We start from the raw sequence: 25,931 nt of genomic DNA, 5'->3' as shown, positions 1-25,931 counted from the left end.
CAGGCATGGTGGCTCTTGCCCGTAGTCTCAGCTACTCAGGAAGCTGAGGCAGGAGGATCACTTGAGCCTGGGAGGTTGAGGCTAGAGTGAGTCATGATCACCCCACCACACTCCAGCCTGGGTGACAAAGCGAGACTCTCTCTCTCTCAAAAAAAAAAATGCCAATCACAATAAGCAGTTCAGTAACCCTACAGGAGAACACTGCCATCAATCCTGCTTTATAGATAAGGCTGTGGGTCTCAGAGTAGCTAAGCGACTTGTCCAAGGCAGTGGACAAGAGACCACATGATTTTGAGCCAGGCCAACTGGCTCTGCATCCCACTGCCCCTCACTCCTTAGCCTGGCGATGTCACTGCTCTGAGACCTGGTTAACTCATCTGTCTCCAGGGATGAAAACAGCAGCTTCATGGGGAAGTTTGAGGAGGACATGCGTTGACATAAGGGAGATCTCCACACAGGGCCATGCTCCACCCACAGGCAGGAGAATAGCCTTTCTCAGGAGGAATCCCAGGCCCCCATGGGGGCCACTGCCAGGCTGGCCTTCCTGCCTCTCCTGAGGCCCAGCCTACATGATCTGGATGGTAGGAGCCAACAGAGAAGGGAGGTGCCCAGTCTCCTAGATAAGGGCTCCCAAAGAGGAGCATAAGCCTGGCCATTTACTTATTTTATATATACATGCATATATATGTATATATATATATATTTTTTTTTTGAGATGGAGTCTTGCTCTGTCTCCCAGGCTGGAGTGCAGTGGCACGGTCTCAGCTCACTGCAACCTCCACCTCCCAGGTTTAAGCAATTCTCCTGCCTCAGCCTCCCAAGTAGCTGGGAACACAGGTATGTGCCATCACACCCAGCTAATTTTTTGTATTTTTTTAGTAGAGAGGGGGTTTCACCACGTTAGCCAGGTTAGTCTCAATCTCCTGACCTCATGATCCACCCACCCCAGCCTCCCAAAGTGCTAGGATTACGGGCATGAGCCACCACACCTGGCCTTTTTTATATTAGTTCCATAATTTTTTTTTTTTTTTTTTTTTTTTAGGCAGAGTATTACTCTGTCCCCAGGCTGAAGTGCAGTGGTGTGATCTCAGTTCACTGCAACCTCTGCCTTCTGCCTTCAATTCTCATGCCTCAGCCTCCTGAGTAGCTGAAACTACATGCACCACCATGCCTGGCTAATTTTTGTATTTTTAGTGGAGATGGGGTTTCACCATGTTGGCCAGGCTGGTCTCGAACTCCTGACCTCAGGTGATCTGCCCACCTCGGCCTCCCAAAGTGCTGGGATTACAAGCATGAACCATCATGCCAGGCCTCAACCAGCTCGTTTTTAAAAACTTAGATAAGTTTATTTAATTTAACATGGAAATTTTAAATCACTGACCTCAAATAGAATACTATGATTTGACATAAAGAAGAGGTAAGCATAAAATTAAATACAAGAAAAGCAGAACAAGGTTATTCCATTTTAGCTAAATCCTGTTTCTTCCTGAAGGCTGGTCCAAGCTGAACTCTGCTCTCTCATTCCTAACAAGAGAGGCGTTAAAAACATAGAAGCTGTTAAATGAGACTTTCTCCCTGAGTCCTTGGAGAAACAGGAAGAAAATTGAAAGGGAATAAGTGCATCACAATTATGATTCAATGTTATTTCATATGGTGTCTGGAGACCCTAAAGCCCTCTGACAATCTGCCATTGTTGTACATAGCTTATTTCAGAAAACACTGACCTACCTCCAACTTTCTCTTCTTATTTTACAGAAATTTGAGCCAGGTGTGGTGGCTCACGCCTGTAATCCCAGAACTTTAGGAGGCCGACGTGGGCAGATCACCTGAGGTTGGGAGTTCGAGACCAGCCTAATCAACACGGAGAAACCCCATCTCTACAAAAAACACAAAATTAACCAGGTGTAGTGGTGTGCTCCTGTAATCCCAGCTACTCAGGAAGGCTGAGGCACGAGAATTGCTTGAACTCGGGAGGCGGAAGTTGCGGTGAGCTGAGCTCTTGCCACTGCACTCCAGCCTGGGCAACAAGAGCAAAACTCCATCTCAAAACAACAACAACAACAACAACAACAACAACAAAAAAAAACAAAAAAAAAAAACAAAAAAAAAAAACAAAAAAGAAATTTGAGGATCCCCCAAAGGTAGGTGACTTGTCCGCAATCTCACAGGCTTCAGCCAGACCTGGAATGAAACCAGAAGTTCTAAGGCATCGTGTCACTTTTGTGGGGAAAATGTATGAAAATGAAAAGTTTCAAGGACACTTGTGGTGGAATGTTAGGCATATGGCAGTCACTAGGAACACCCAGGTGGAAGGGAAGGAGGCAGGCATGGCTCATGTCATTGCTATGGGCTCCACAGCCTCTCATTCCTCCGAGCTCAGCCCTCTGAACTCCTCATCCCAGGGCTGGGGCTCAGAGACGGAATTCATCAGAACTACAGCAAAGAAGCCGGGCTCCGTGGCTCATGCCTACAATCCTAACACTTTAGGAGGCCAAGGCGGGTGGATCATTTAAGGTCAAGAGTTCAACACCAGCTTGGCCAATATGGTGAAAACCTGTCTCTACTAAAAATACAAAAAAAAAATTAGTTGGGCATGATAGTGCACACCTGTAATCCCAGCTACTCGGGAAGCTGAGGCAGGAGAATTGCTAGAACCTGGGAGGTGAGGGTTGCGGAGAGCCGAGATCACATGCCACTTCTCTCCAGCCTGGGCAGCGGAGCAAGACACTGTCTTAAAAAAAAAAGAAAAAAAGCCGGGCGTGGTGGCTCAAGCCTGTAATTCCAGCACTTTGGGAGGCCGAGGCGGGTGGATCATGAGGTCGAGAGATCAAGACCATCCTGGTCAACATGGTGAAACCCCGTCTCTACTAAAAATACAAAAAATTAGCTGGGCATGGTGGCACATGCCTGTAATCCCAGCTACTCAGGAGGCTGAGGCAGGAGAATTGCCTGAACCCAGGAGGCGGAGGTTGCGGTGAGCCGAGATCGCGCCATTGCACTCCAGCCTGGGTAACAAGAGCGAAACTCTGTCTCAAAAAATAAAAAAAAAGAAAAAGAAAAAAGAAAAAAAAAAAAAAACTACAGCAAAAAGAAAAGCAGCCTTCTGGGCTCAGAAAACTGAGTAGAAAGATGTTCTGATCCTAGAGAGAAAGAAATTCATAAAAGCCTGGCTCTCTCTCCGGAAAAGAGCACATTTTTGCATTTAATTTTGAGGTGTTGGTCACCATTTTTTTTCTCACTGCTAAACAAACACTTATATAGCATTTATATTCCAGGCACTTCACAAATATTGTCCTTTAATTCTCATGCAAACCAATGAGGTGTGCACTATTGTTATCCCATTTTTACGGAAGAGGAAGCTGAAGTACAAAGAGCTGAAGTAACTTGCCCAAAATAGCTGTGGTTTTGAACCCAAGATATGTGGTTTACTGTGACAAAAGGCAGCCTCAACGCATTTAATCCTATGACTGCACTACAAGGGAGGTATAATTAATTCCATTTTATAGATGCAGACACCAAGGTTCGAAGCTATTTGATGGTTATGGTGTAGATCTAGAAGTCAAACTCCAGCCTACCTAGCCTCTTCACCTCTGCTGTATTCCTGGACCATGTGTTAGGAATTCTTGGTCCAGGGTTGTAATGTTCAATATGGTAGTGGTTTGTGTTGTTGTTTTTTGTTTGTTTGTTTTTGAGACAGGGTTTTGCTCTTGTTGCCCAGGCTGGAGTGCAATGGTGCCATCTCAGCTCACCGCAACCTCTGCCTCCCAGGCTCAAGCACTTCTCCCGCCTCAGCCTCCCGAGTAGCTGGGATTAGAGGCGTGCACCACCACACCCGGCTAATTTTGTGTTTTTAGTAGAGACAGAGTTTCTCCATGTTGGCCAGGCTGGTCTCAAACTCCCAATCTCAGGCAATCCACCTGCCTTGGCCTCCCAAAGTGCTGGGATTACAGGCATGAGCCACCACCCCTGGCGGGAGTGGTTGTAGTCTGTTTTCTGTTGCTTATAATAGAATGCCTGAAACTGAACAATTTATAAAGAAAAGTAATTTATTCCTTACTGCTATGGAGGATGGGAAGTCCAAGATTGAGGGGGCACATCTGGTGAGGGCCTTGTTCCTGGTGGGGACTCTCTCAAGACACTAGAGGTGGCACAGGGCATCACATGACAAGGGGACTGGGCATGCTGACATGCTATGCTTGGGTCTCTCTTCCTCTTGCTATAAAGCCACCAGTTCTCCTCCAGTGATAACCACAAATCCATTAATCCATGAGTGGATTCGTCCATTCATGAGGGCAGAGGCTTCATGAGCCAGTCACCTCTTAAAGTTCCCGACCTCTCAATACTGCTGGATTAAGTTTCCAGCATATGACATTTGGGGACACATTTAAACCAGATCAGTAGCCATTTGTTACAAGTGGTTACCGAGCCTGTCATGCGTGGCTAATGTGGCTGGTGTGACTAAGAATTTTTTATTTTACTGAATATTTTAATTTTTTTTTTTTTTTTGAGATGGAGTCTCATTCTGTTGAGAGTGCAGTGTTGCAATCTCAGCTCACTGCAACCTCTGCCTCCCAAGGTCAAATGAGTCTCCTGCCTCAACCTCCCGATAGCTGGGGTTACAGCTGTATGCCACCATGCCTGGCTAATTTTTTGTGTTTTTAGTAGAAACAGGGTTTCACCAAGTTGGCTTGGCTGGTCTTGAACTCCTGACCTCAGATGATCCGCCCGTCTCAGCCTCCCAAAGTGCTGGGATTACAAGCATGAGCCATCACGCCCAGCCTAAAATCAGTCTTATACAATCAGCTGGGTTGGGTAGGTCCCTTACCTTGACTCTTTTTGTCTACAGAATGGAGGTGACTTACTGTTTTTCTGTGTCTCCCTTTCACATCTTTGTACTCTTTACCCTTTCTCTTCCCTCAGCTTCTAGTTTAAACATCACCTTTCTCATAAGCCCTGCTGAAAATGGCCATCCTCAGTCATGACAGAAAACAAATCTTTGCTGTTCTATTCAAGAAAATGCATGATGCAATCTATTTTACCTAATCATGGTTTCAATTTCACTTTCCTGATAATGGTCTATCTCTCCACTGATTTATAAGATTTGTGAGAGCAGGGATGGGTCAGTCTGGTCACTGCTGAGTCCCCAGCATTTATAATTGAGGGTGACAGCTGGGCACAGTGGCTTGAGCCTGTAACCCCAGCACTTTGGGAGGCCGAGGCGGGTGGATCACGAGGTCAGGAGATCAAGATCATCCTGGCTAACTCTGTGAAACCTCATCTCTACTAAAAATACAAAAATATTAGCCAGGTGTGGTTGTGGGCACCTGTAGTCTCAGCTACTTGGGAGACTGAGGCAGGAGAATCACTTGAACCCAGGAGGCAGAGGTTGCAGTGAGCCAAGATTATGCCATTGCACTCCAGCCTGGGCGACAAAGAGAGACTATATCTCAAAAAAAAAAAAAAAAAAAAAGACCAGAGGGTGACACAGCACAAAACGACGTTAGGTATGTGCAAGCAAACCCAGCACACCTTCAGAGGGGTCCTCAGGAAACTACCCTCCCGCCTTTTTTCACCCCTTACAGCTGTGGGATCCTCCTAACCATCTCGGTTTCCCAGGATTGAAAGTTTATTCACCCCTCCCCAGCAGGGGAGTTGCCAGGGTTAAATGAGATCCCAGAATACCCTGGTATGCCCTGAAGTCTCTGGGACACAGGTGAACTGGTCCCCAGGGATTTGGGCACAGGAAAACAAATATGACTCCACCCTGCTTCCCGTCCAGCTTCTGCCTAGAGGAATTATTTATTTATTTATATTTATTTATTTATTCATTTTTGACACAGAATCTTACGGTTACCCAAGCTGGAGTGCAACGGCACAATCATGGTTCACTGTAACCTTGAACTCCTGTGCTCAAGTGATCCTCCTGGCTCAGCTTCCCGAGTAGCTGGGACCACAAGCTCGCACCACCATGTCCGCTCTTTTTTTCTCTTTGTAAAGACAGGGTCTTACTATGTTGCCTGGGCTGTTCATAAAATCCTGGCCTCAAGCAATCCTCCTGCCTTGGCCTCCCAAAATGCTAGGATTATAGACATGACCCAGCTTGCCCAGCTGAGGAGTTATTTTTTGACACTGGTGAATTCAGATCAAAAGGATTTTTTTTTTTTTTTTTTTGAGGCAGAGTCTTGCTCTGTCACCCAGGCTGGAATGCAATGGCACAATCTCGGCTCACTGCAACCTCTACCTCCCAGGTTCAAGAGATTCTCCTGCCTCAGCCTCCTGAGTAACTGGGACTACAGGCATGTGCCACCATGTCTGGCTAACTTTTTGTATTTTTTAAAAATTTAGCCAGGATGGTCTTGATCTCCTGACCTCTTTGGGAGGCCTGCCTCAGCCTCCCAAAGTGCTGGGATTACAGGCCTCTAAGTCACTGCACCTAGCCTAAAAAGGATTTCTAAGAAAGACACTGGGCCCAGCACTTTGGTAGGCAGAGATGGGCAGATCACCTGAGGTTGGGAGTTCGAGACCAGCCTGACCAACATGGAGAAATCCCATCTCTACTAAAAATACAAAATTAGCCGGGTGTGGTGGGGCATGCCTGTAATCCCAGCTACCCAGGAGGCTGATGCAGGAGTATCACTTGAACCCAGGAGGCAGAGGTTGTGGTGAGCCAAGATTTCTCAAAGCAAGTAACACCAAGTCCTCTCAGGCCTAGGGTGCAAGTATATGAAAGGCCCCCTTTCCTGTCTGTCTCCAGTGTTTACACTATTGAGCATCTGCTGTGTGCCACACACTGTTCTAAGCGTCTTACACATATTAAATGATTTAACCCTTACAAAAACTTTATGAAGTGAGCGCAATTATGAGCCCATTTTATAGAGAAGGAAATTGAGGCAGGGTTTTAGGTAGCTTTTCTGGGGTAGCACTGTGGGTTGGAGCGGAGGTGAAGGAAACACTTAGGCCAGCTGGCTCTAGGGACTCTCTATCACTAGGACGGACTCTGCCTGTAGCAAAGGAACCAGGGAAGCTCACAAGACCTCAGGCCTCGCCAGGGCGCCACACTGGTTCTTCTTCTTCTTCTTCTTTTTTTTTTTTTTTGAGACGCAATCTCACTCTTGTTGCCCAGGCTGGAGTGCAATGGCCTGATCTCGGCTCACCGCAACCTCCGCCTCCCGGGTTCAAGCAATTATTCTGCCTTAGCCTCCCGAGTAGCTGAGATTACAGGCATGTGCCGTCACACCCGGCTAATTTTGTATTTTTGGTAGAGACGGGGTTTCACCATGTTGGTCGGACTGGTCTGCAACTCCCTACCTTAGGTGATCCACCAGCGTCGGCTTTCCAAAGTGCTGGGATTACCGGCGTGAGCCACCGCACCCAGCGGCCACACTGGTTCTTTTGAGCCCAGAGTCAGCTCTTAGGTCCCTAAGCCTTTCCGAAGTTTCTGGACCACTTGCCCATAGCTGGGCCTCAGGCTGGCTCGCAGTAGAACCGGGACAATGGAGATTCCCGCCTGTCCACTTCTAAAGGTTTTCTAAGACAGTGGTGGGAACATGCTTTATAAACGGGGAAGCACCCAGACATCAGTCACTGTTTGCTCTTTTTCATTTTTTTTCTTTCTTTTTTTTTTTTTTTGAGACGGAGTTTCGCCCTTGTTACCCAGGCTGGAGTGCAATGGCGCGATCTAGGCTCACCGCAACCTCCACCTCCTGGGGTCAGGCAATTCTCTTGCCTCAGCCTCCTGAGTAGCTGGGATTACAGGTACGTGCCACCATGCCCAGCTAATTTTTTGCACTTTTAGTAGAGACGGGGTTTCACCATGTTGACCAGGATGGTCTCGATCTCTCGACCTCGTGATCCACCCGCCTCGGCCTCCCAAAGTGCTGGGATTACAGGCTTGAGCCACCGCGCCCGGCGCTGTTTGCTCTTTTTCTTAAGCACCATCCTGAGAAGGAAGACTATTCTTGGGGAAACTGAGGTTCAGAAAAGCAAAATTTTTTTTCCAAGGTGATAGGGAGAGTCCGTGTCCGGTGTCTGCACTGAGACCAAACACCCCTAGTGGGCCGGCGAGGGTGGGGTCCCCGGGTCCGGCGGCCGGGTCGAACAGGAGAGGCCCGGGCGGAGCACGCCCTGGAGGTGACCTGGAGAGGCGGGGCGCGGGGGATGGTGCAATCCCGGGCCTGAGGGCATCAGACAGGCGGCTGATTAGCTCAAGTTTACATCACCCGGGCCGGGAGCTGGGCGCGCACAAGACTCGCAGCGGAAGTGGCGGCGGCTCAGCACGCGTCCGCTGCAGGGACTGGGACCGGGGCTGGAGCTGGACGGGGATCCCGAGCTCGGCAGCAGCGCAGCAGGCCTGGCCCACCCGCGTGTGCGCTGGAGGCCCTGAGCACCGGCGGCACCAGGACCCACGCGGGACCCCTGGACAAGGTACTCGGCGGGGGGCGAACAGTGGACTCGCCCGGAGGCTGGGGGGTTGGAAGGGGCGGCCGGAGAAGGGGGCGCCGGAAGCCTCTGGGCATCTGAGTGTTGCTGCATGTTACACACACACAAACACACACACCTTTAACAGACCCTGCCGTCCGGGGGACCTCCTGGGCCAGCGCTCCCCCGGGCCTCAGGCGACGCGGCCCCGTGGGCGTGGGGTAGCCCGAGTTGGGTTGGGGAAGCTGGGGACGGAGAGCTCCGGCTGTCACCCCTAGAGGAGGGTTTCTGGGGGTCCGTTTTGCGTGAGTGTGGGACAGGGGAGTCGTGTGGTGAGGTGAGGGGCTGATGGAGGGCACTGGAGGACTCTGTGGGGGTGTTGGGGGCTCTGCGAGGCTCCGCGTGAACCTGTAGGGGAGAGTTCTGGGTGAGGGTGAGTCCCGGGGACCTGTGTCTCCGAGGATGGTGAGAGCTGTGTGGAGGACTGGGCACTTGGTGGCAGGGGTTGGCGGTGAAGGGACACCGCCGGGACAGGGCTGGGGTGCCCTGGGAGCGGGCTACGGACGGAGCGAGGGGTGCAGGAGTTCAGCTAGTGGGAGCGAGGGCGCGGCGCGGGGTGCGGGGCCGGGCAGGGCCGCTGGTTCTCCCCGCTGCGTGGCTCCTGGTTTGCAGGTGAACGGTGCGCGTGTGTTAGGTGGTGTGTGCTGTGCCTGTGGACCAGGGAGGGCGAGGGACGAGAGCCACCTCCCTCCCTCTGCCTCACCCCCCTTCTGTCCCAGGGCCGCCCTTCAATTTCCGATGAACCTCCTGACCGGGACACTCGCCGCCTTTCACTTTGGCTCCCAGGGGAGGGGTCCGGCTGCATAAGGGGTGGGGGTTACGGGGCGGGGAAGGGGGGTGCGGGGCGGGGTGAAGGTGCTGAGGGTGTGGCCTTGCTTGTGTAGACCATGGGTGTGATAGCTGGGAGGGCTGTTGTGTGTGTGTGTGTGTGTGTGTGTGTGTGTGTATGTGTGTGTGTCACTTAATGTCTGTCTGCCCTGGATGTGTTTGTCGCTGGCTGGCTTAGACACAGTGTCTCAGGAATGTGTGCACACCTGTCAGCCCTGAGTTTGCGTGTGTGTGGTTGATGTAACCCGCCCTCATTTCCCTGGGTCCTGAGTGTGGCAGGGAACAGCAAGAGGTAGCTATTAGGGGCTGTTTTCATTCCACAGCACAGATTCTATTCTGCAGTGTGGTCTGCAAAATGCCTTGCCCAAGATTTATAGACTCAGTTACCACGTCTGTCCACATCTGGGTGGAGCTTATCCCCACCAGCCTCTGAGGAATGGCTGGGGCCAAGGCCGCCTGGAGTGCTGATGTGGCGCAGGCCAGAGGGGCTGCAGGCAGTCTCCTGCTGCACAGGGCACAAAGCGTGTGCACAGCCAGGTAGCATCCTGCAGGACTCCGAACAGTCTTGACACCTAAGGAGTGTCATCCCCGCCTCGTACCTGGGGAGCTTTCTAAGACTCCCAAGGATGGTACTTAAGCATCTTGCTGTGAAGAATAAGAGGATGCGTGCTAACAGTGACCACTTCCTAACACCTACCCTGCAACAGGTCCATGCTAAGTTCTTCATTTCTGTTTTCATTTCATCATCACTAAAAACCTGTAAGCTTTGCATCCCCTTCCCACTTTACAGGAACTGAGGCTCCGAGAGCTTGAGGAACTTGGCCAGGGGTACCGGGCAGCCAGAAAGGGTCTGAGATGGGATTAGAACCCTCCCCTTATTGCATTCTTACCAAACCAAAGTCATGAACTTTCACTTTCATGGGGAGGCCTTCCCTTCCAAGGCAGCTCTTGTTTTGGGGAGCAGTGTACTTGGAGAGGTGGGCCTCTGTCTGGTAACTGACTCTGATGTTTCCCTGTTAATCCTGCCTTGAACTATTGGGAAGGTCTTTAACCAGACTGAGGTCTCTCTCGCACCGGTGCTCATACCTGGACATGTACCTCCTTGGAATGGAGTTTCAGTGGGTGGGCAGATGGGTTCTAGAGAGAACCTTCCTGCCCTGACATGCCACTGCCCTCTCCTTCAGCCACCCCACACACAGTCACACAGCTGCGTGGATGGTGGTTTTCTTTTCACTTAACAGTTCATTCTGGAGATCCTTCCAGTTAGCCTATAAAGAGCATCTTCAAGCTTTTAAATGGCTGCAAATTGTTCCACTGTGTGGATGAAGTATAATTTTTGTGACCAGTCCTGTAATTATAGACCGCCAATTGTTTCTGTCACAAGGGCTGCAGAAATAACCTTGTATTTGCATCATTACACACACACACACACACACACACACACATACACACACACACCTCTACAGGATAAATTCTTAGCAGTGGGATTAATTGCTGAACCAAAGCTCACTCATTTTTCATTTTTGTTTTTTTGAGAGAGCCTCACTCTGTTGCCCAGGCTAGAGTGCCTGACCATGGTTCACTGAAGCCTTTACCTTCTGGGCTCAAGTGATTCCCCTATTTCAACCTCCTGCATGGCTGGGATTACAGGTATGTGCCATCATGACCAGATGATTTTTTTTTTCCCTTGGGGACAGGGTCTTGCTACGTTGCCTAGGCAGGTCTTAAACTCCTGGGCTCAAGTGATCTTCCTGCCTCAGCCTCCCAAAGTGCTGGGATTACAGGCATGAGGCACTGAGCCTAGCCTGCTTTTCATTTTGATACTGTCAAAATGCACTTCTCAAAGGTTGCACCTTTATTTCCCACTAGCACTGTCTTCCTTGCAGGAGCCAAAGGCTGGACCTCACCTTGATTCCACCCTCTCCCTCATCCCCCACATCCAATCCATTCAGTCTGCCACTGAGTCCTTTTGATCCTCCTCCTATGAGCCCTTGACTTTGTGTCTCCACCTAGCACCTAGGTCACCTTCTCCTGCCTGGACTCCTGCTTGTGCAGGCCTGCTAGCTAGTCTCACTGCCCCTGTCTTGTACTTTCAAATCCACCCTAAAGGCATGATGTTCCCCTGCTGAAAATCCTTCAGTGGCTCCCCACTGCCTTTGGATAATTCCAAATCCCATTATGTGTTAATTAGGATTAGGCTCAGCTGTAATATAGAAACAGCCACTTAACAACAGCTAAAATGAAATAGATGGTTATTTCTCTCCTATGTAAAAAACCTGGAGGTCTCTCTGGTTCTGCTGGCACTCCAACATCAACCTTGGCCTTGGAAGTACCACATACAACAGAGCAGGAGACGAGGCCGGAGTGCAATGGCACAAACATGGCTTAATGCAGCCTCAACCTCCCAGGCTCAAGCAATCTTCCCACTTCAGCCTCCCGAGTAGCTGAAACTACAGGCATCCAACCACCACACTCGGGTAATTTAACAAATTTTTTTTGGTAGAGACGGGGTCTCACTATGTTGCCCAAACTACTCTCTAACTTTTGGGTTCAAGCGATCTTCCCGCCATGGCCCTCCAAAGTGCTAGGATTACAGGTGTGAGCCACTGCACCTAGCCTTGGATGTAATTTTATGATTACTCATCTGCCCTCCAAATGGACTGGAAGATCCTGATGGCAAGAATGCTGTGTAACTCACTGCTCTTCCCTAGCACCCAGTGTTAAGTGAATGAACAAGATCGTATCTCTCATCTGTGAATGTACTAGACCCATGGATTATGAGACTAGTTGATCTTCTTTAGTGTAATTTTTAGGAACAAGCTGTGTTTTTAAGCAGGTATTTATTTCCTTAAATGTAAATTCCTGATTAGGAAACACCTTTTTTTTTTTTTTTTTTTTTTTTTTGAGACAGAGTCTCTTGCTCTGTTGCCCAGGCTGGAGTGCAGTGGCACGATCTTGGCTCACTGCAACCTCTGACTCTTAGGTTCAAACAATTCTCCTGCCTCAACCTCTTGAGTAGCTGGGACTTCAGGCATGCCAGCTGGGACTTCATATCATGCCCAGCTAATCGTTGTTTTTTTTTTTTTTTTCCAAGACGGAGTCTTGCTCTGTCGCCCAGAGTGGAATGCAGTGGTGCGATCTCAGTTCACTGCAACATCCATCCCATCAGGTTCAAGTGATTCTCCTGTCTCAGTCTCCTGAGTAGTTGGGATTACAGGCATGCACCACCATGCCCAGCTAATTTTTCTATTTTTAGTAGAGACAGGGTTTCACTGTGTTGCCCAGGCTGGTCTTAAACTCCTGACCTCATGATCCACCTGCCTCAGCCTCCGAAAGTGCTGGGATTATAGGCATGAGCCACCACATCCAGCCTGGAAATACATTTACATGGCTCAAATTCAAAATTTTAAAGAGTCAGGCAAACATGGTCACTCACGTTTGTAATCCTAACGCTTTGGGAGGCGAGGGCAGGTACATTGCTTGCACTCAGGAGTTTGAGACCAGCCTGGGCAACATAGTGAGACTCTGTCTCTACAAAAAATACAAAAATTAGCCAGGCATCATAGTGCACACCTGTAGTCCCAGCTATTTGGGAGGCTGAGGTAGGAGGATCACCTGAACACTGAGGTCAAGGCTGCAAGTGAGCTGTGATAGTAAGAGTCTCCTCCTAATCTTATGCATCCTTCCAGGGAAAGAGAGAGTGTATATAAATTCAAACAAATATATAATATTTTATATATATATTATATATATATATATATATATATATTTTTTTTTTTTTTTTGAGATGGAGTCTTGCTCTATCACCAGGCTGGAGTACAGTGGCGCAATCTCAGCTCACTGCAACCTCAGCCTCCTGGGTTCAAGCGATTCTCCTGCCTCAGCCTCCCAAGTAGCTGGGACTACAGGCACATGCCACCATGCCCTGCTAATTTTTGTATTTTTAGTAGAAACAGGGTTTCACCACATTGGCCAGGATGGTCTCGATCTCTTGACCTCGTGATCCGCCCACCTCGGCCTCCCAAAGTGCTGGGATTACAGGTGTGAGCCACTGCACCTGGCTATATATTCTTTTTTTTTTTTTTTTTTTGAGATGGAGTTTCGCTCTTGTTACCCAGGCTGGAGTGCAATGGCACGATCTCGGCTCACCGCAACCTCCGCCTCCTGGGTTCAGGCAATTCTCCTGCCTCAGCCTCCTGAGTAGCTGGGATTAAAGGCACGCGCCACCATGCCCAGCTAATTTTTTGTATTTTTAGTAGAGACGGGGTTTCACCATGTTGACCAGGTTGGTCTCGATCTCTCGACCTTGTGATCCACCCTCCTCGGCCTCCCAAAGTGCTGGGATTACAGGCTTGAGCCACCGTGCCCGGCTTATATATTCTTTTTAAACACAAAAGCATAGCCTGGTGTGGTGGCTCACTCCTAGAGTCCCAGCTACTAGGAAGCCAAGATGAGAGGTTCACTTGAGGCCATGAGTGTGAGACCAGCCTGCATAACATAGCAAGGCCCCACCTCTTGGGGAAGACAATTTTAAAGAAAACATAAAAACATTCTATAACACATAATTCGGTGTTTGGCTTTCTTCTATTAATACATCTCGGAGATCAGTACACATCAGTATATAGAGAACTTTCTTGTCCTTTTTCAGAGCTGCGTAGTATTCTGCTGTATGGCCATACCATGATGTTTTAACTAGCTTTCTACTGCCTGACCTTTGGGATATTTCCTGCTTTTGCTATTGGACACCAGGCTCTGACAAACAGGCTTTACTGTATTTAAATTTTTGTGAGACGTTTAACTGGAGGATAAATTCCTAGAAGTGGGACACCCAGTTAAGGATATGTGAATTTGTCATTTTGACACACACTGCCAAATCGTCCCCTATAAATGTTGTGCCCCGTACCCTCCCGCCAGCAGGGGAAAGAAGGGGCCACCAGGCAGTCTCACTTTAGTGCCTTTCTCCCCTTTTTGCTAGATGCGAGCCACTCCTCTGGCTGCTCCTGCGGGTTCCCTGTCCAGGAAGAAGCGGTTGGAGTTGGAGGACAACTTAGATGCCGAGTGTCCTGTCCAGAAACGAGCTCGAAGCAGGCCCCACCCCAGACTGCCCCCCTGCCTGTTGCCCTTGAGCCCACCCCCTGCTCCAGATCATGCCGCTGCTGTGACCACTGCCTCCCGTCTTGGGCCCTACATTCTCCTGGAGCCCGAGGAGGGCGGGCGGGCCTACCGGGCCCTGCACTGCCCTACAAGCACTGAGTATACCTGCAAGGTACGTGTCCACAGGCCACTGTCCCCCAGCATCACAGGAGGCCTGGAAAGGAAACCTCCAAAGGATTGCCAGGGTGCAGAGTGGTCCTTATGCTCATTCATTCTTGTGTTTAGTGGGGAAGCATCCAGTGAGCACCTGCTGGACCGATACCAGAGAGGTAAACCAGATGTAGCCCCAGTCCTGGAGGAGTTCACAGCTTAGGCCCTACAGGGTGCTAAATGCTGCAGGGGTAGAGCTTAGGGATCATGGGGCACAGAAAAGGCCAAGCAGACGTTAGCCAGGTAGAAGTGGCTGCAGACGAGAGCTGCAGGCAGGGGGAACAGCTGTGCAAAGGCCTAGAAAGTGAGGGTTTAGTGCTTCAGAGCATGAAAAGGACTTCACTATGGCTATAGTGGAGAGGGTGTGCAGAAAGGGGCAGGACATGAGGGTTGACAGCAGCTGGTCATGAAGGTGTTAACAAGGGGCCTCCACTGGGCTGTGTGGAGCCACTGAAGATGTCTGCGCAAGAGAAGGGCAGGGCATGGTAGACAGCAAAACCCCTGGGACCAGCCAGGTGTGGTGGCTCATGCCTGTAATTCCAGCGCTTTGGGAGGTTGAAGCAGGCAGATCACGAGGTCAGGAGATTGAGACCATCATGGCCAACATGGTGAAAGCCAAGTCTACTAAAATACAAAAAATTAGCCAGGTGTGGTGGTGCGTGCCAGTAGTACCAGCTACTCAGGAGACAGACAGGAGAATCACTTGAACCCAGGAGATGGAGGTTGTAGTGAGCCGAGATTGCGCCACTGCACTCCAGCCTGATGACGGAGCAAGACTCTGTCTCAAAAAACAAAAAACAAAACAACAAAAAAACTTCCTGGGACCCCAGAGGTGCTGGAGCCTAACCTGGGGCCATTTTACAGAAATGGGCAGGGTCAAGACCCCCGAGGGTCAGCCCATGGAGGACACTGGCAAGTGATTGTCCAAGAGGACAGAAATGAGAATAAAAATGTAACCGTAAGTATTCACTGCCCACCCGGTACCATGTTGATTGCTTCGCATGCGAAGTCTCTTCATCTTCACAGAACCAATGAGGTGGTTACTATCAGTGTGCCCATTTTACAGACAGAGGACACTGAGACTCAGAAAGCCTGTTACTTGCCACATGACAGAGCCAGGTGGTATCAGAGCTGGGATTGGGCCCAGGAGGCCGGAGTCCAGAGAGTCCTGTGCCTGTGTAGGATAAGTGTTTCAGACACAATCAGGGCAGGCTGTCCTGGCAGGCAAGCATAAGGAAGATAAGGGGACCTGGATACACAAGGGAGAGTAGCGTGGGCCTGGGTCCCTTGGGAATGCACGGAGAGGCAGAAGGACTCAAGCCTCCTCCTGGGAGCAGCAGCAGAGCTTTGCTCTGTTGATGGAGATGCAGTGAGCAGGGGATAGATCCAGACAGAGTCCAGCCCCTAGCTTCACCAGGGCTCTTGTGCGCAGACCTCCAGTGCTCTAACCAGGTGCCCCGAGGCGCCCGGAACTCTGGGTCCCCTTCCTGCCGAATCACAGGTTCTTTTCCACTGCCCCTGCTGAGGTGAGTCTGTGGCTAGAGGAATGACGCAAGCAGGCTCAGGACAGAAGCACCATGCGTTCACAGGGCCCCGATTCTCCAGACATTGGCAAAAATCCACTGCAACATACTCACCCCATGCCAGTGTGCAACACGGGCGCTGGACGATCGTTTCCACACTTCCTTAGCTTTTCTGGTTGGTGTGTAGAAAGATCAAAATCCTGTCTTTGTAAGTTATCGCCTTATTCATTAATCAACACAACTTCATTGAGCACCCATATTTGCCGTGTACCATGCTGTGGTTAAAAACACAGTTCTGTTCTCATCAAGCTGACATGGGAGATACAGACAATAAACAAGTGAATAACTAAAACATGTGTCAGGTGGCCAGGCGCAGTGGCTCACGCCTGTAATCCCAGCACTTTGGGAGGTAGACGCTGGTGGATCATGAGGTTGGGAGTTCAAGACCAGCCTGGCCAATATGGTGAAACCCTGTCTCTACTAAAAATACAAAAATTAGCTGGGCATGGTGGTGTGCACCTGTAGTCCCAGCTACTTGGGAGGCTGAGGCAGGAGAATCACTTGAACTTGGGAGGCGGAGGTTACAATGAGCAGAGATCACACCATTGCACTCCAGCCTGGGCAACAGAACAAGACTCTGTCTCAAAAAAAAAAAAAAAAAAAAGAAAGAAAGAAAAGAAAAGAAAGAGAAAAAATGTGTCAGGTAGTCACAAGCACTATGGAGAAAAATAAATCGGGAACAGGGAGATCAGAGGACAAGGAAGGCAGGAGTGCAGGTGATTTTAGCAAGGGAGGTCCAGGAAGGCCTCTTTGAGGGGTGACGTTTGAGCAGTGACTTGAACAAATGGGAGGAGTCAGCCTCGTGGTCTAGTGGAAGAGCATCCAGGTAGCGGGTTCAGCAAGTGCAAGTGCATGGGGGCAGGAATGCGCTCGCCCGAACTAAAAAAAAGGTCATCTCTATTTTGGGGTTACTGCCCCCATGTCACCTCAACTGGTTTTTTTTTTGTTTGTCTTATTCTGTCACCCAGGCTGGAGTGCAGTGGCATGATCTTGATTCAATGCAATCTCCACCTCCCAGGTTCAAGTGATTCTCCTGCCTCAGCCTCCCGAGTAGCTGGGATTACAGGTGCACACTACTACACTTGACTAATTTTTGTATTTTTAGTAGAGACAGCGTTTCACCATGTTGGTGAGGCTGGTCTTAAACTCCTGACCTCAAGTGATTCTCCCACTTCACCCTTCTGAAGTGTTGGGATTACAGGCGTGAGCCACTGTGCCCAGCCCAACTGGTTTTTAAAGTCATGTACTTCAACTTTTTTTTTTTTTTTATCATGGATTAAATATGTATGTGTCTTATTCATTTTTCTTCGTGGCATAGTCAACACAACATGCAAAGGATTTAAAGTCAGACAAAACGAAGTGAGTATACTAGTTCTGCCACTGATTAGCTCTCTGGCTTCTAATAAGTCATTTCCTTTTCTGAACCCAGTCTTACCATCGGTAAAATGGGACACACCTTTCAGGCTAGGGCGAGGTTTTGCTGTGATGCCCATAGACCCCTAACACGTTTCCCGTCAACCTCGTCACCTTCATCCCATGTTCTTTTTCCCTTCCTCACCCCTTTCTGGCCACACTGATTTTTGGTTGGGTTTCTAGAGCAGGCCAGGTTTTTTCCTGCCTCAGAGCCTTTGCACTGCCTATGTCCCTACTTATTCCATGGGCATCTCTGAATCATTCAGATCATTTTCCCAGAGTCCCTATTGAACCATACTTTTTTTTTTTTTTTTTTGAGACGGAGTTTCGCTCTTGTTACCCAGGCTGGAGTGCAATGGCGCGATCTCGGCTCACCGCAACCTCTGCCTCCTGGGTTCAGGCAATTCTCCTGCCTCAGCCTCCTGAGTAGCTGGGATTACAGGCACGCGCCACCATGCCCAGCTAATTTTTTGTATTTTAGTAGAGACGGGGTTTCACCATGTTGACCTGGATGGTCTCGATCTCTTGACCTCGTGATCCACCCGCCTCAGCCTCCCAAAGTGCTGGGATTACAGGCTTGAGCCACCGTGCCCGGCTGAACCATACTTTCTAAAATGGGTGTCCCCTTCCAAAATACTCTATTCCAGACCACATGCAGTGGCTCATGCCTGTAATCCCAGCACTTTGGGAGGCCAAACCGGGCAGATTACCTGAAGTCGGGAGTTCGAGACCAGCCTGGCCAACATGGCAAAACTCTGTCTCTACTAAAAATACAAAAAATTAGTCAGGCATGGTGGCACACGCCTATAATCCCAGCTACTCAGGAAGCTGAGGCAGGAAAAATCACTTGAACCTGGGAGGCGGAGGTTGTAGTGAGCCAAGATTGCACCACTGAACTCCAGCCTGGGCAACAAGAACAAAACTCTGTCTCAAACAACAACAACAATCAAAAAGAAAACAAAACGCTCTGTTCCTGCATCTTTCTTGGTTCCTTTGCAACACTTGTCTGCATTTGTCAATATTTAGTTTCGGGGCACTGGCTTCCCAGTGGGCATCGGGGAGCAGAGTCCATGACTGTCAGTGCAGTTGGACACATGGCTGGCCAGCAGGCCCAGGGCCAGCTTGCTGAATAAAGGTTGGCAGTCAAGCCTAGAGGACAGGAGCTGTGAGGGTGATGAGCCTCAGGTGCCTTCTGCATCGTCCGCCCTTCTGCAGGATGCGTTGAGGGTTATTTTTCTGTTTGAGTGATTTGTTATTTTTCAGTTATCTGATGTTTGAGGCCATATATTATAGCAGTTAGGAGCACAAACAAAAGGCCAGGCACGGTGCCTTATATCTGTAATGCCAGCCCTTTGGGAGGCTGAGGTGGGAGGATCACTGGAGGGCAGGAGTTTGAGACCAGCCTAGTCAGTATGGTGAAACCCCATCTCTACTAAAAATACAAAAATTAGCTGGGTGTGGTGGCACATGCCTGTAATCCCAGCTACTCGGGAGGCTGAGACAGGAGGATCCCTTGAACCCAGGAGGCCATGTTTGAAGTAAGCTGAGTTGTGCCACTGCACTCCAGCCTGGGTGACAGAGCCAGACTCTGTCTCAAAAAAAAAAAAAAAAAGAAAGAAAAAGAAAAAAAAAGCACAGACAATGGAGTGCACAGGTTCAAATCCCAGCTGTGCTGCTTGCTGGCTGTGAGGCCTCTCAGCTTCCTTAACTATAAAATGAAGCGAGTCATTCTACTTATAAGACTGTGGTAAGGGCTGAATGACTTGCTAAGTGAAACACTTAGTGCAATGGCTAGCACGTGGTAGTGTCTAACAGGTCAGCTGTGACTGTTTGCAGTGTTTGCAATGCCAGCCTCAGCTCCCGGGAGTCCCCAGCTGTGCTCACACCATGCTCTGCCCACAGGTGTACCCCATCCACGAGGCCCTGGCCGTGCTGGAGCCCTACGCGAGGCTGCCCCAACACAAGCATGTGGCTCGGCCCACTGAGGTCCTGGCTGGTACCCAGCTCCTCTATGCCTTTTTCACTCGGACCCACGGAGACATGCACAGCCTGGTGCGAAACCGCCGCCGCATCCCTGAGCCTGAGGCTGCTGCGCTCTTCCGCCAGATGGCCACCGCCGTGGCGCACTGTCACCAGCATGGTCTGGTCCTGCGCGATCTCAAGCTGCGTCGTTTTGTCTTTACTGACTGTGAGAGGTGAGTGTGGTTGCAGAGATCCCAGCCACAGACACACCCAGGGGGTGGGCCATGATGGAGAGAAATTGAGGCCCAGGAAACAAAGTAACTTAGGCAAGAAGTAGAGAGGCTGGAGTAACCAGCAGTCCCTGTCTGGTAACCAGAGAAGAGTTGACTCAGGCTGGGTGGGTGCCGTGGCTTATGGCTGTACTCCCAGCACTTTGGGAGGCCGAGACGCGTAGATCACCTGAGGTCAGGAGTTCGAGACCACCCTGGCCGACATGGTGAAACCGTGTCTTTACTAAAAATACAAAAATTAGCTGGGAGTGATGGCTGACAATTGTAATCCCAGCTACTCGGGAGGCTGAGGCAGGAGAATAGTTTGAACCTGGGAGGCAGAGGTTGCAGTGAGCCAAGATTGTGCCACTGCACTCCAGCCTGGGACACAGAGTGAGATTCCATCTCAAAAAAAAAAAAAAAAAGAGTTGATTAAGTCCTCTTGGGAGCCCCTTGGGATGCTGGGATGGGGCACTGAGATTCGAAAGTCATAGTAGCTGACAGTGATGAAAGCATTGCCGAATTATCTGCCGTGGTCTCCTTCCTTACAAACTCAAGGAAGGCATTATTATTATCCCCATATGATCAGGAAATTGAGGCCCAGAGAGCTCAAGTAATTTGCCCAAGATCTCACAGCGAAATAAATGGTAGAGCTGGGATTTGAACCAGAGCCTGGGTCCTAATTCAATCTGAGCTAGAGGGACAGGGGTCCTGGCTGGGCTTACCAACGGACTCTGGGTGACCTAGTGTCTCCGAGCCTCAGTTTCCCCATTAGTAGGGAAAAGGGCTGGATCGTTAGGGTGTTTTCAGGATTCCAAGACCACAGTCAAAATAAGACAGGGTCTGAGGTTCCCCACACAGGAACTTTTTCTGTGAAACGGAGAATTAACACTTTTTGGTTAAAAGATAATCTTCCTTCTCTAGGTTGGGATGGTAAAAAATTTTTTTAAATTGAGACAGAGTCTCCCCCTGTTGCCCAGGCTGGAATGCAATGGCGCAATCTTGGCTCACTGCAACCTCTGCTGCCCAGGTTCAAGTGATACTCCTGCCTCAGCCACCTGAGTACCTGGGACTACAGGCATGCACCACCATGCCTGGCTAATTTTTTTCTACTTTTAGTAGAAATGGGGTTTTGCCATGTTGGCCAGGCTGGTCTCAAACTCTTAACCTTAGGTGATCCACCTGCCTCGGCCTCCCAAACTGCTGAGATTACAGGTGTGAGCCACCGCACCTGGCCTAAATGCTAAGAAAAATTTTTAAAAGATAATTCTTCTGGGAGAAGGGCAGAGGGACTTGCCTCTTGTTCCCTCTCCAGACTCCTGAGGGCATCCAGGATGTGTCAGGGAATGCACTAAGCTGCCAGTTACACAGAATTTTTCCGTGGAGGAAGGAGTGTGACCCCATTACGTTTTTAAAAACTTTTTATCTTGAAATAATTTTAGACTTTTAGAAAAGCTACAAAAATAGTTCAAAGATTTTCTATATATCCTTCCCCCAGTTTCCTCCAATGTTAACACCTGACATAGCCATGGTACAATTACGCAAACTAAGAAATTAACCTTGGGAGAGTACTATTAACTAAGCCCCACAAATTTATTCCAGCTTCCCAAGTTTCCCACTAACACTCCTTGCTGTGCAGGATCCAGTGAGGATCCCAGTTTATTTATTAGTGGTCTCCTTGGCCTCTTCTAATCTGAGACAGTTCCTCAGTCTTTCCCTGTCTTTGACGACCCATTATTTTTTTTTTTTTTTTTTTTTTTTTGAGGCAGGATCTTACTCTGTCACCCAGGCTGGAGTGCAGTGGTGTGATCATAGCTTACTGCAGCCTCAAACTCCTGGGCTCAAGTGATCCTCCCACCTCACCCTCCTGAGCAGCTGGTTCTACAGGTGTGTGCCACCACACCTGGCTAATTGGCATGATGTTGATGCACTGCAACCTCTGCCTCCTGGGTTCTTGCTATTCTACTGACTCAGCCTCTTGAATAGCTGGAATTACAGGGACACACCATCACACTTGGCTAATTTTTGTATTTTTAATAGAGATGGGTTTTTGCCATGTTGGCCAGGCTGGTCTTGAACTCCTGACCTCAAGTGCTCCGCCTGTACTGGCCGAAAGTGCTGAGATTACAGATGTGGGCCTCCGCACCCAGCCCCAAAGGCTGATTTTCCATTAATATTTCTTCCTACATTTTATAGTAAAAGAAGCTTGCCTTTTTTAAAGAAGTCAAATTTATGATTTTTAAGCTAGTGCATAACTTGAAACATATTTTAAGTTCAGAGGAGATACAACTACCCCAGACTTTCTGGAAGAGAGAACGTGCTTCCTGCTCTTTTCAAGAAATCATCTGATGGCTCATACCTGTAATCCCAGTGCTTTGGGAGGCCAAAGCAGGAGGATTGCTTGAACACCATAGTTCGAGGCCAGCCTAGGCAACATAGTGAAATCCATCTGCACAAAAATTTAGAAAAATTAGCCAGGTGTGGTGGTGCACACCTGTGATCCCAGCTACTTAGGAGGCTGAGCCCAGACTTTTGAGGTTGCGGTGAGCTAGGATTGTACCACTGCACTCCAGCCTGGGTGACAGAGTGAGACCCTGTCTCTAAAGAAGAAAAGAAAAGTCACATGAGAATCATTGGTAGAAGAAAGACCATGAGTTAGACAGACCTGTGTTTAAATCCTGGGTTCTGCTTCTTACCGGCTTTTTGGCCCTAAGCAATGACTTCACCCGCCTGAGCTTTTGTTTCTTCATCTGTAAAATAGGCCAATAATGCTGACACTCCTCATCCCTCAATACTGTGATTCATAGGATTGGTCAGTATTTGTGAAATGCCAATGGACACCCAGGAAGTGGTGCCATAAAAAAGAAATTAACAGCAATGGTAACAGAATGATTACTATTAAAGTCATCTTAGAGTGCTCTGTGGGAGTTGTTTAAAACAGAAATTGCAAATGGCAGGATACACTTTTTTTTTTTTTTTTTTTTTTTTGAGACAGGTTCTCACTCTGTCCCCCAGGCTAGAGTGCAGTGGAGCTATCACAGCTCACTGCAACCTCCACCTCCTGGGCTCAAGTGATATCCTCCTGCCTCAGCCTCCCAAGTAGCTGGGACTACAGGTGCGAGTCACCACACCTGGCTAATTTTTGTATTTTTTGTAGAGTTAGGGTTTCACCATGTTGCCCAGGCTGGTCTTGAACTCCTGAACTCAAGTGATCCACCTGCCTTGGCCTCCCAAAGTGCTAGGATCACAGGTGTGAGCTACCGTGTCCAGCCTTACACACACTTTTCTTTTTGCCCTGCTCACCTGTTTGTGTTTTTTATTGAAACTGCTTGCCAATATTTTTTACATGGGGACTTTTTCATTAAAATAGGATTCCTGACTTCTCTTGGGGAAAAGAATGGGAACATGGGGCCATCTTGAAAACTACGAGAGTGGGTCAGAGCACTGGCTCTGGATATCTGGGAGCCAGGGTTCCCATCCCAGGCTGATGCTCTGGAACTGTAAAATGGTGTCTTCCTTGCAGGTTGTAGCCTGGATAGAATGAGATAAGCCAGGTAATAAGCTGGGCCAAGGGCGAAGAACACAGCAGACACCTGATAAACCCTAGAATGTGTTGTTAGTGGTGCCCTTTTTAGGCAGGGCTTGTGCTGAAATGTCTGGCATACTTCCTGTTTCTCTCATTTTATACCTGCCTGGACCCTAAGTTTGCATCTGGTTTAAGAGAGGCTTAACTCTCTTAGCCCCATCAGCCCCTTTCCCAAGGGACTGTTGAGAAATTTATTCCATTCAGAATGCTAGTTTAAATTTAATTGCTCTGTGGCCTTAAATGACTTAACCTCAGCCGGGCATGGTGGCTCACGCCTGTAATCCAAGCACTTTGGAGGCCAAGGCAGGTGGATTACCTGAGGTGGGGAGTTCAAGACCAGCCTGACCAACATGGTGAAATCCCGTCTTTAAAAAAAGAAAAAGAGGCCGGGCGCGGTGGCTCAAGCCTGTAATCCCAGCACTTTGGGAGGCCGAGGCGGGTGGATCACGAGGTCAAAAGATCGAGACCATCCTGGTCAACATGGTGAAACCCCGTCTCTACTAAAAATACAAAAAAACTAGCTGGGCGTGGTGGTGCGTGCCTGTAATCCCAGCTACTTAGGAGGCTGAGGCAGGAGAATTGCCTGAGCCCAGGAGGCAGAGGTTGCGGTGAGCCGAGATCGCGCCATTGCACTCCAGCCTGGGTAACAAGAGCGAAACTCCGTCTCAAAAAAAAAAAAAAAAAAAAAAAAAAGAAAGAAAAAGAAAAAAAAAATGACTTAACCTCTCTGAGCCTGGGCTTAGTTTTCTGTAAAATAGGATCAGACATCAAAGGACTGGCTTGTGTCTGTCAAAGACCAGCAGACCCTTGAAAGTGGGTGCCACGAAAGTGATAGTATGGGGCGGTGGCATGGGGGGCTCTGGGTAGGACTTGACTCTTATGTGTCTCCCCATGTTCCAGGAAGAAACTGGTGCTGGAGAACCTGGAGGACACCTGTGTGCTGACTGGACCGGATGATTCCCTGTGGGATAAGAACGCATGCCCAGCCTACGTGGGACCTGAAATACTCAGCTCACGGGCATCATACTCAGGCAAGGCAGCAGATGTCTGGAGCCTGGGTGTGGCACTCTTCACCATGCTGGCTGGCCACTACCCTTTCCAGGACTCAGAGCCTGTCCTGCTCTTTGGCAAGATCCGTCGTGGGGCCTACGCCTTGCCTGCAGGCCTCTCAGCCCCTGCCCGCTGTCTGGTTCGCTGCCTCCTTCGCCGGGAGCCAGCTGAGCGGCTTACAGCCACAAGCATCCTCCTGCACCCCTGGCTGCGGGAGGACCCGATCCCCTCAGCCCCAACCCGATCCCATCCCTGGGAGGCTGACCAGGTGGTCCCTGATGGACCAGGGCTGGATGAAGCCAAGGAAGAAGAGGGAGACAGAGAATTGGTTCTGTATGGCTAGGGCGACCCCCACTACATGCTCAGCCCCCAACAGTGAATTGAGTTTGGGGTGGCTCCAAGCTTTCTCCTGCCTCTGAACTGAGCCAAACCTTCAGTGCCTTCCAGAAGGGAGAAAGGCAGAGGCCTGCGTGGTGTGTGCTGTGTACACACCTGCTTTGTTCCACACACATGCAGTTCCTGCTTGGGTGCTTATCAAGTGCCAAGCCCTGTTCTAGGTGCTGGGAACACAGCAGCGAGCAAAGGAGACAATACTCCCTGCTCACAGAGATGACAAGCTGGCATTCTTGAGCTGACAACACTTTCCTATGGCCATCGGTCACTGTCTACACTGGGTACACTTTGTGCCCGTGTCAGCCTCCACTGGTACTGGTGTTCAGGCACCTCTGTCCAAGGACAATCCATTTCACAAACCAGCTGCCTTTATATCTTGTACCTTTTCAGAGAAAGGGAGGTATCCCTGTGCCAAAGGCTCCAGGCCACTCCCCTGAAACTCAGGACCCAAGCCCAGCTCACTCTGGGACCTGTGTTCCCAGCATCTCTGTCCTCTTGACCAAGAGATTCTCTTTCCAGGCCCAAGCCCAGGATTTGGGCCAGAGACAAGAATCCAAACTATGAGGCTAGTTCTTGTCTAACTCAAGAATGTCCTGGAATGAGGGTCCAGGCCTGTCAACCATGGGGCTTCTGACCTGAGCACCAAGGTTGAGGGACAGGATTAGGTAGGTAGGGTCTGTCCTGTGGCCACCTGGAAGGTCCCACGTGGGACTGTTCTGGGAACAGCTGGGGTCCACGATCCCAGGTCAATACTCTAGGTTTTGGATACCATGAGTATGTATTTTCACCTGTGCCTAATAAAGGAGAATTATGAAATACTTTCATTTATCTAGGCGATTTCTTCCATCCTTTCCAATCATCTTTTATCAGTTTTCCTTGCCTTCAAAACTGGCCCTCATGGTGAAAAGCCCTGGAGTTGTGTCTCAACCTGAGTAGCTGGAAGTACAACTGAGTACCACTATGCCTGGCTAATTCTTAAAAAAAAAAAAATGTTTTGTAGTGACAGGGGCCTCACTATGTTGCCCAGGCTGGTCTTGAATGCCTGGCCTTAAATGATCCTCCAGC

At 49.5% G+C, this 25,931-nt stretch overlaps 1 protein-coding gene across 3 annotated transcripts; it reads left to right on the top strand.

Moving 5' to 3' along the window:
* The first annotated feature begins 8,182 nt into the window (after positions 1-8,182).
* On the top strand, positions 8,183-25,684 carry TRIB3 (tribbles pseudokinase 3). 3 transcript variants are annotated; one of them, XM_074406369.1, is made up of 5 exons: positions 8,183-8,424; positions 10,843-10,956; positions 14,282-14,572; positions 19,509-19,801; positions 24,324-25,684. In XM_074406369.1, exons 3-5 carry the CDS (start codon positions 14,282-14,284, stop codon positions 24,814-24,816), a joined length of 1,077 nt encoding a protein of 358 aa, XP_074262470.1. In that variant the 5' UTR covers positions 8,183-8,424; positions 10,843-10,956; the 3' UTR covers positions 24,817-25,684. The 3 variants fall into 3 exon arrangements, with proteins under 3 accessions (XP_074262470.1, XP_003941062.1, XP_074262471.1); XM_003941013.3 differs by lacking the exon at positions 10,843-10,956; XM_074406370.1 differs by lacking the exons at positions 8,183-8,424; positions 10,843-10,956 and adding an exon at positions 9,369-10,013.
* The last annotated feature ends 247 nt before the right edge of the window (positions 25,685-25,931 follow it).

Source organism: Saimiri boliviensis, chromosome 9 (genome assembly GCF_048565385.1).
Source record: "Saimiri boliviensis isolate mSaiBol1 chromosome 9, mSaiBol1.pri, whole genome shotgun sequence".
Classification (NCBI taxonomy): domain Eukaryota; kingdom Metazoa; phylum Chordata; class Mammalia; order Primates; family Cebidae; genus Saimiri; species Saimiri boliviensis.
The sequence above is the reverse complement of the archived record's forward strand: the minus strand, read 5'-3'. Positions and strand labels throughout refer to the sequence as shown.

Bases quoted from the DNA above. Each gene is read 5' to 3' on its own strand.
- TRIB3 (XM_074406370.1), top strand. From the start codon at position 9,933: ATGGTACTTAAGCATCTTGCTGTGAAGAATAAGAGGATGCGTGCTAAC. The intron at 14,573-19,508 runs GTACGTGTCCAC...CTCTGCCCACAG, and splicing joins GCACTGAGTATACCTGCAAG to GTGTACCCCATCCACGAGGC. The intron at 19,802-24,323 runs GTGAGTGTGGTT...CCCATGTTCCAG, and splicing joins GTCTTTACTGACTGTGAGAG to GAAGAAACTGGTGCTGGAGA.